This window comes from Vigna unguiculata, chromosome 6 (genome assembly GCF_037176805.1).
Source record: "Vigna unguiculata cultivar grain cowpea cultivar isolate G323 ecotype 2 chromosome 6, ASM3717680v1, whole genome shotgun sequence".
Lineage (NCBI taxonomy): Eukaryota > Viridiplantae > Streptophyta > Magnoliopsida > Fabales > Fabaceae > Vigna > Vigna unguiculata.
In genome coordinates, this window is record NC_140797.1 from 20,494,603 (window position 1) to 20,504,223 (window position 9,621).

General features: G+C 46.6%; 1 protein-coding gene across 1 annotated transcript; it reads right to left on the bottom strand.

Annotated features, from left to right (window-relative positions):
* Positions 1-6,689: 6,689 nt before the first annotated feature.
* On the bottom strand, positions 6,690-7,466 carry LOC146885652 (uncharacterized). The gene has a single exon (XM_085675033.1). The coding sequence runs from the start codon at positions 7,464-7,466 to the stop codon at positions 6,690-6,692; it is 777 nt and encodes a 258-aa protein (XP_085531159.1).
* Positions 7,467-9,621: the final 2,155 nt, after the last annotated feature.

Genomic DNA, 9,621 nt, shown 5'->3' on the forward strand with positions numbered 1-9,621 from the left:
CTTTACTATGCATTTGGTCCGTCGATAAGAAGGAAATTCGTCAAACAAAATGCATGGAATTATTTATTGTTACATATCAAGGTGGACTACTATTGCCAAGAAATGTTATCGACGAATTGGAACCATTGGAAAGTAACAAATATCAAGTTGAGTTTGATCCTGGAAGAAGAGAATTAGTTTCAACTTGTGAACAAATAAAAGTCCTTCACAAGATCATAATAAACTTACAATAAAACTAGTGTCTTAAGATTCAGGACAAATCTTCTCGAAAAAGGAGGGTATGATGTAAATTGCATATGGGTCAAATGGAGGATGACTTATGCGCCGTGTTGATGGAGTTTCTTTTATTTAAATAAGTGTCCAATGCTTTGTAAAATTGGTTGACCAAATTGTGTTTGTGCTTAGCCAATTAATGGGCTTTAGTTTTGCTTCATCTTCAAGTTGAAATATGGGTCCATATGCCAACTTAAGAACCAACCTGTGGAAGATCAATAGGACCTTCGCTCAAAGTTTGTGGATGACTTTTGGTAGCCTTAAATTCAGTTACAATCAACCTTTAAGTAACGGATCGTTATTAGCTTGAGTGGATCATTAATTAATAGCTTTAAGCGGGATGATATTGAAATTTATGTGTCGTTTGTAATTCTGATGGATAAAGCTCCTATATAAGTTGAACCATTTTCATCAATGAAGGCAAGCTGAGTTTTATTCGGAAAATAAACGAGTTTTATCTTATCTATCTTAGTGAGAGTGATTCTCCTAAGTTCTTGAGTGATTCAAGAATCCATCAGTTTAATCAAAGGTCCTTTATCCCTTTGTGTGTTTCAACTCTTAGGCTTATCTTCCATTCTTGGAAGTGTGATGTCTATCAATTTCCGTTTCATCTTCTTTTATGTTTCCATTTTCTCGTTTTAAATAATTTCTCAAATTTCTTGCTTGTTAGCATTCCAACAATGATAGATTAGTCAAACGAATCGAACCCCGTGGATTGACATCATCTGGTATTCAGAGCCTGGCTATCTAGATTTGGAATAGGAAAGAAAGTTTATTATACAAAGTGTTTAACCGAAGGCCATCCATATTTAGTTGCATTCAATTACGGAAGCGAAAATAATGTTGTGAGCCAAAGATTGGTGGAGAAACTCTATTTACCAGCAACCTTTCATCTGGATCAAGCATCGATCAAATTCAGTACATGGCAATGTGTGAAAGAAGTATTATGTGATATTGCTCCCATGGACTCTTGTCATCTTCTTTTGGGATGGGCATTGCTTCGTTTTAAAACAGTCCATCTTGATGAACGTTCCCTTCATTGGAGGCATGAGGGACATCAAAAGAAGTAGAAATTTATGACACCAAGACAAGTCAGTAAGGATCAACGTAGGCTAGCTGAGTTTTATTCAGAAAGTAAACGAGTTTTATCTCATCTATCTTAGTGAGAGTGATTCTCCTAAGTTCTTGAGTGATTCAAGAATCCATGAGTTTAATGAAAGGTCCTTTCTCGCTTTGTGTGTTTCAACTCTTGGAAGTGTGATATCTATCAATTTCTGTTCCATCTTCTTTTATGTTTCCATTTTCTCTTTCTAAATATTTCTCAAATTTCTTGCTTGTTAGCATTCCAACAATGATAGATCAGTCAAACGAATCGAACCTGTGGATTCACATCGTTTGGTATTCTGAGCGTGGCTACTAGATTTGGAATAGGAAACGAAGTTTATTATACAAAGTGTTGAACCGAAGGCCATCCATGTTTAGTTGCATTCGCTTACGGAAGTGAAAACAATGTTGTGAGCCAAAGATTGGTGGAGAAACTCCAGTTACCAGCAACCTTTCATCTGGATCAAGCATGGATCAAATTCAGTACATGGCAATGTGTGAAAAAAGTATTATGTGATATTGCTCCCATGGACTCTTGTCATCTTCTTTTGGGATGGGCGTGGCTTCGTTTTAAAACACTCTATCTTGATGAACATTCCCTTTATTTGAGGCACGAGGGACATGAAAAGAAGTAGAAATTTATGACACCAAGATAATTCAGTAAGTAATATAGACTGTAGAAGGAAGGGAAAATAAAGAAAAAGAAATGGAACTAGAGAAAGTTTATTCGTCAATGTTTTTTCTTCTACAGTTTGTGATGTCATTTTACAGGAAAAAAAGGATAAGCATGTGAATGAAACACACCAACTTCCATGCTTAAAAAGGAAGCTTGTTCATAGTGCTTTATTATGCATTTGGTCCGTCGATAAGAAGCAAATTCGTCAAACACAATGTATGGCATTATTTATTGTTACATATCAAGGTGGGGTACTGTTGCCAAGAAATGTTATCGACGGATTGCAACCGTTGGAAAGTAACAAATATCAAGTTGAATTTGATCCTGGCGGAAGAAAATTAGTTTCAAGTTGTGAAAAAATAAATGTCCTTCACAAGATCATAATAAACTTACATTAAAACTAGTGTCTTAAGATTCGGGACAAATCTTCTCGAAGAAGGAGGGTATGATGTGAATTACATATGGGTCAAATGGAGGATGACTAATGCGCCGTGTTGGTGCATATTCTAATATTGAAATAAGGGCACAATGCTTTGTAAAATTGGCTGACCAAATTGTGTTTTGGCTTAAACAATTAATTGGCTTTAGTTTTGCTTTATTTTCAAGTTGAAATAAGGGTCCATATGCGAACTTAAGAACCAACCTTTGAACGATCAAGAGGACCGTTGCTTAGATCTTGGATGAATAGCATCTATCCGTTTGAAAGGGGGGCGGATCCTAGTATGGTGGCTATTGAGAGGGTGAGTGTTGTGGAGGCCGTGTATCATAGTCGCGAGGGGTTGGAAGGTGACTTTTTCTATATGTACGCATGTATGTTTACAAAGCTTCATGTTCGGTTGTCGTTGGACGAGTTCACGATGGGGGTTCTGCGGCTGTTAAACGTTGCGCCGACGCAATTGCATCCTAACAGTTGGGGGAGTTTGCAAGCTTTTCGGTTGATTTGTAAGGCGCTTTATTTGACACCGACCCCCGAGAGTTTCCTGTACTTTTACGTCACGCGTCCAAGGGATCCGCTGTCATGGGTATCTTTGGTTGGCAGGGCGAAGATTAGTTTGTTAGATGGCTTCACGCAGTCGTTTAACAAATTCAAGGATGGGTTCTTTCGAGTGCGGGTGCTACCTGTCGGGAGGCGGGTATATCATGATGATGAGGGGCGGCCCATGTTTACTTTCTATTGGACGAGTGCGCCGGCGCGTAGGGATGCATTGGCGAAGGAGGCCTTGGATGCGGATAGCCGGAGGGTGGTGGAGGTGTTGGAGATGTTGCCGGTTAGGGTGCCGGGGAAGTGGGTTGTTTGCTGTTATTTGACGGACAATCCTGGTCACGACTTATGTGGTATGTTGTGATATTGTTGTTGGTTCTCTGTTGGACTAATCTGAAAAATTTTGCTTTGTGCAGGTGTGATGGCGCATCATGCGAAAAAGGTTGGTGGAGAAGTGGACCTATTTGCCAAGATTAGAGACCAGATGGCGAATGCCGCGAAGGGGGTGGGGCAGTCGCAGGCTACGAACCTCGTTGGCCCGGTTGTGGATACTTATCGAGCTCCTGTTGCCAAGAGACCGGCTCCTTCTAAGATGAAGGGGGTTGGGAAGGATCGTAAGCGGCTGAGGGCTCTTGCGAAGACCGGGGGTGTTGGGTCAAGTGGGTTAGGTAATCCTGATCTTGGTGGCTTTGAGAAAGTGAAGATTCAAATGAGGAAGGGTGTGGAGCTCAAGTTGAGTGACGAGGAGGTTGCTGATCCGGGGCTGACTATGCGGGCCATGAGTGAGTATTTGGCGCGCGGTATGGTGTTGAGTCGGCGGGTGGCGACTTTGCTGCAGGAGGAGCTGACTGCGGGTGATAAGAAAAAGTTGGCTGAGGAAGTTGCTGCATTGAAGGTCCAGAGGGATCGCGAACAAGTGGCTTGGGCGGATGAGAAGATGAGGCTGGAGGTTGAGGTGAAGAAATTGAAGGGGAGTGTTGTGGGATTGGAGAAAAAATTGAAGGCTAAGCAAATGGAGTTGGATGGGGTGAACGCCACCAAGGAAGCTGCTGCTGAGGAAGCCGCCAGCGAAGTTTTTGGTCTGTAGCAGGCCGTGTATAATGAACATGTGAACGGTTTTCAGAAGGCTTTGAGGCAAGCCGAGTTCTTGTACCGGGAGGTGTCTGTGACAGACTGCCGTTTTAACGTAAATTTGGATGTGTACGATGATCGCATGCTGGATGTTGAAAAGATTAGCCGGCTCAAGGCTGAGAAGGAGGCGGCCACAACTGCAAATGAAGATACAGTGGTGACGACTCCAGCAGCCACCATGGTTGATGGGGTGGTGGGGCAGGTGGAGGTTGCTGATGAGGAAGCCGACGGCGTGGAAGAGGACGCGGCGGGTGAGGAGGTGGATGAAGTTGAAGAGTAACATTAGTGTAGATATTGGGGGCGAGGACGCCGAAACTTATTGTTTGTTCTTTTTTGTATGTTCATGGGGGGGACTATAATTTGTTTGGTTGGCGCGTTGCCGGTTTGTTTTTAGGGCGAATGTGCCTGTATGGAACTTTGGGGACCGTAATATTATCATTATATTTGGAAATTTATGGAAATGGCGGTGTTATCAACGTATATTTTGTTTTTGAATCCGACAATTTTAATTTCAATGTGGTGATGTGCGCTTTTTTGATCTATTAACGTGTTCGTTAAATCTTGTGGTGCTTGCGTCAGCTGCCGGCCATGGTTGCGGTTATCGACCGTTGGTACTTTGGTCTGGCGGGTGGGATTGTTTACCTTTTTTCGCATAGCGGTACGTGGTTGTTGAGTTCGACTAGCGGTACTTAGAGTAGAGGCTAGGAGTTTACTTATTCGACCAACGGCACTTAGAGTGGTGGCTGGGGGTTAACTTATTCGACCAGCGGCACTTAGAGTAGTGGCTGGGGGTTAACTTATTCAACCAGCGGCACTTAGAGTAGTGCCTGGGAGTTAACTTATTCGACCTGCGACACTTAGAGTAGTGGCTGGGGGTTAACTTATTCGACCAGCGGCACTTAGAGTAGTGGCTGGGAGTTAATTTATTCGACCAGCGGCACTTAGAGTGGTGGGTGGGAGTTAATTTATTCGACCAGCGGCACTTAGAGTAGTGGCTGAGAGTTAATTTATTCGACCAGCGGCACTTAGAGTAGTGGCTGGGAGTGAATTTATTCGACCAGTGGCACTTAGAGTAGTGGCTGGGAGTTAATTTATTCGACCAGCGGCACTTAGAGTAGTGGTTGGGAGTTATGGTGAATAAGATATGCATAAACTTGTATTTCATTGATGGGTGATGCCTCATTAAAACCTTCCCAGCCAAAACCCTCCTTAGGGAAAAAATGCCGGGGTAGGAAAGAGTACATCGGATTACAAGTGTGGTTCAGCTAAAATAGAATTTGAGGTGGGAGATGTTCCAAGTGTTGGGAAGCGGCTCCCTGGATTGTTTTTCCAGGCGATAGGCTCTCTTGCCGACCTCTTTAAGTACTCGGAAAGGTCCTTCCCAGTTGGGCGAGAACTTGCCTTCGTGCTTGCGGGCTTTGCTAGCCATCCTCCACACGAGGTCTCCTTTGTGAAAAGAACGCGGTTTCAGCTTGGAGTTGTACCATCTTGCTGCCCTCAACTTGGTCGCTAAGTCCCGGATTCGTGCCTTTTCCCTTGTCTCGTAAAGGAGATCGAGGTGTGTGGCCATGCAGTCGGCGTTTATCTGTGTGTCGTGGTGTTATTGTCGGATTGAGGGTTCCCCGATTTCCACTGGTATGACGGCGTCTGTTCCGTATACTAGAGTATATGGTGCTTCGTGGGTCGAAGATTGGGGGGTGCACCTATATGCCCACAGCACTTCGACTAATTCTTCTGACCATTTGCCTTTGGCTCCATCTAAGCGTTTCTTTAATTGCCCGAGGATGATTTTGTTAGCGGCCTCAGCTTGGCCATTGGTTTGAGGGTGTTCGACGGAGCTCGTTATGTGGGTAATGTTCAGGTTGCGGTAGAAGTCAGCGAGGCCCTTGTCTATGAACTGGCGACCATTGTCGGTTATGATTGTGTGGGGGATTCCATAGCGGTAGATGATGTTCTTCAAAACGAAGCGTTGGACTTGGAGAAGTAGTCGACCGCGACAAGAAGGAACTTGACTTGGCCTTTCCCTGCTGCGAAAGGGTCGATTATGTCCATCCCCCATTTTGAGAATGGCCATGGTGAGGAGACGTGGTGCAGTTCTTCCTGGTGCATGTGTGTAACCGGTCCGTGCTTTTGGAATTGGACGCATTTTTGGACGTACGTGGTGCAGTCTTCTTCCATTGTGGGCCAGTAATATCTGGCGCGTAATATCCTGGTGGCCATGGTTTTGGGTCCTGAGTGGTAGCCGCAGATGCCTTGGTGTATTTCTTGGATGACATAGTCGGCTTTTTCCTTAGTTATGCACTTGAGCAGGGGCTTACTGAAGCCTCTTCTGAATAGTTCGCCCCTAATTAGGGTGTATCGGGCCGCTTTCCGCACCCATCCTTTTTCCTCGTTTGGCGGGATGACTCCTGTTTCTAAGTATCTGATGAAAGGCTCCATCCAAGTGTTGGTGGTAGTAATGTTTAAGCATTGGTTTTGTTGCTCAATGGAGGGTGTGGTTAGGGTGTGCTGGAGGAGTGACTTTTAACGACCTTTCTTTTTTGTACTGGCGAGCTTTGAGACAATGTCTGCCCGGGTGTTGTCGCTTCGTGGGACGTGTTGAATCTGGAAAGTGTCGAAGTGCTCGGTCAGGGAAACTACCATGTGGTAGTATTGTGCGAGGGTGGGATCTTTGATTTGGTACTCACCGTTGAGGTGTCCTACGGTGAGCTTTGAGTCTGTCTTGCATAGGAGTTTACGTGCGCCGACGTCTTGTGCTAAATTGAGGCCGGCGATGATGGCCTCATACTCAGCTTGATTGTTGGATGTTTTGAAGGTGAAAGGCAAAGATTGTTCTATGAGGACGTTGCCGGGTCCTTCCAGTACTATTCCGGCGCCGGCTCCTAGCGGGTTTGAGGAGCCGTATACGTTCATGGTCCACCAGGTGTCACAAGGGGCTTGCTCTTGGAGGTCATTGGCGAAGTCTGCCAGGCATTGTGCTCGGATGGGTCCATGCGGTTCGTAGTGGATTGTAAATTCTGACAGCTCGATGGCCCAAGAGGATAGCCGACCAACTAAATCAGGTTTTTGCAGGATTTTTTGTATGGGATGGTCCGTTCTGATGATGATCGTGTGTGATTGGAAGTATGGTCGTAGGCGACGTGTTGCTGTTATGATTGCAAGGGCTACTTTCTCTACCATCTGATATCGCGTTTCCGGGTCTTGGAGGATGCGGCTCGTAAAGTATATTGGATGTTGGGTGTTGTCCCTTTCTTGAACGAGTGCAGAGCTGATGGCGTTTGTTGACGCAGCTATGTACATAACAAGGGGGAGGGAAAGATCGGGTTTGGTCAGGACCGGGGGGGTGGTGAGGAGTTGCTTTAGAGTGTTGAAATTTTGTTCGCAGGTGTCATCCTAGGTAAACTTTGTCGACTTCTTCGGGAGGAAGCGCAAGATGGCGGTTAGTCTGCCCACTAGTCGTTGCACCTCTTTGACATTAGCGTGGCTTCTCATGTCGATGATGGTTTGACATTTTTCAGGGTTGGCCTCGATTCCTCGCTGCGTGAGCATGAAGCCCAGGAATTTTCCGCCATCTACTCCGAATGTGCATTTTTCAGGGTTGAGCCTGATGTTGTACATGCGCAGGGCTTTGAAGACTTGCGCTAGGTCCGAGGAGTGTTGTTGGGCGTTGGGGGACTTGACGATGATGTCGTCGACATATACCTCTACCGTCTTGCCCAAGAGTGGCTGGAAGACTCTATCCATCAATCGTTGGTATGTAGCGCCGGCGCTTTTGAGACCAAAGGGCATGACTCTGTAGTAAAGGTTGGCTTCCTTGGTTATGAACGCGGTTTTGATTTTGTCTTCGTCAGCCATGGGTATCTGGTTATAGCCGGAGTAAGCGTCTAAGAAGCTCAGTAGGGCGTGTCCTGCGGCCCCATCAATGAGTCTGTCTATGCTAGGTCTGTCCCGAGGGCAGGCCTTGTTCAGGTCTGTGTAATCTACACACATACGCCACTTCCCACTGGGTTTCTTGACTAGCACCACGTTGGCGAGCCAGGTTGTGTATTGGGCTTCACCGACAAAACTGGCCCGTTTTAGTTTTTCGGCCTCTACTATAGCTGCTTGTCTTCTAGTTTCTCCAAGCTTCCTTTTTTTCTGGGAGATGGGTTTCGCGTTAGGGAAAACAGATAGCTGGTGGGCGGCTATCCTAGGGTGAACGCCGGGGAGATCGGCTGCCGACCAGGCGAAGAGGTCAGCGTTCTGCCTGAGCACTTGCTCTATGTGGTCTACCTCTCCTTCAGGAAGGGAAGTTCCAACCTGGAGGAAGTGGCCTTGTTGTTTGAGTGGGAGCTGCCTTGTTTCGCCCACGGGTTCGAGGCGTGTTTCGGAGTTTATTCTGGGGTCCAAGTCATCGCCGTACAGAGTGGGGTGGGCTTGGGATTGTTCAATGTTGTGGGTTGTCAGGGGTGGGAGTGGGAGTTTCAGGCTTGCCATGTAGCATTCTCTGGCTGCGCGTTGGTCGCCATGTACTGTGATGATGTCGCCTTCCGGGGATGGAAACTTCATTGCAAGGTGCGGGGTGGATACTATGGCACCCAGCGCGTTGATGGATGGGCGGCCAAGGAGGATGTTGTAGGACGTGTGGGCGTCAACGACCAAGTAGCGAATGGGAATGGTTTTGGTTTGCCTTCCCTCTCCGAACATTGTGTGAAGGTCGATGTACCCTTTGGTGGGGACTCTCTCGCCTGAGAATCCGTATATGGGCTCATTGTGAGGGGTTAGGTCAGCGAGGGGTATTTGCATCTTGTTGAATGTTTTCCAATACAAGATGTCCACGGAGCTCCCCTGATCAATGAGAACCTTCTTTACCGCGAAGTTCTCGACTTCTACAGTTATGACCATGGGGTCGTCTTGGTTGGGGTCGGTACCCTGAAAGTCAAAGTCTGAAAAAGTGATGGGCGGCATTCTTCTTTGCGTTCGGCTGGATACTACGTGTATTTGCTGGACGGCTCTCAGGTGCCTCTTCCTCGATGAGGAGGACCTCCCTCCTCCTGCGAATCCCCATGATATTGTATTGATCGTTCCTCGTAGGGGGGGTCTGTCATCCGCTCGTCGCGGTTGCGGCTGCGGTGGTTCCCTTTGTTCTGCTTTCTGTGCTCTGGCTGGCTCTCTCCTGGGCTTTCTGCGTTCGACTCTTTGGTCATTGCGTCGCTCGGTCCGCCTGTTATCGTTTCTGTCATAGCGGGGTCTGGGTGGACCTGCCCCAACTTCTCTTATATAGTGCCTTAGATGTCCGGCTCGGATGAGTTCTTCTATTTGGTCTCGTAGAGTGTCGCACTCGTCGGTGGTGTGGCCATTGTTGCGGTGGTAGTGACAATACTTGCTCAAATCTGCGTTGGGCGGGTTTTGATACTTCCTGGGTGGGGGGAGGAGCTCCGCTTGCAGGACTTCATCGAGTATGCGAGACCGGGGT

Excerpts from the sequence above, each read along its gene's own strand:
- LOC146885652 (XM_085675033.1), bottom strand. The coding sequence starts at position 7,466 with ATGTACATAGCTGCGTCAACAAACGCCATCAGCTCTGCACTCGTTCAA.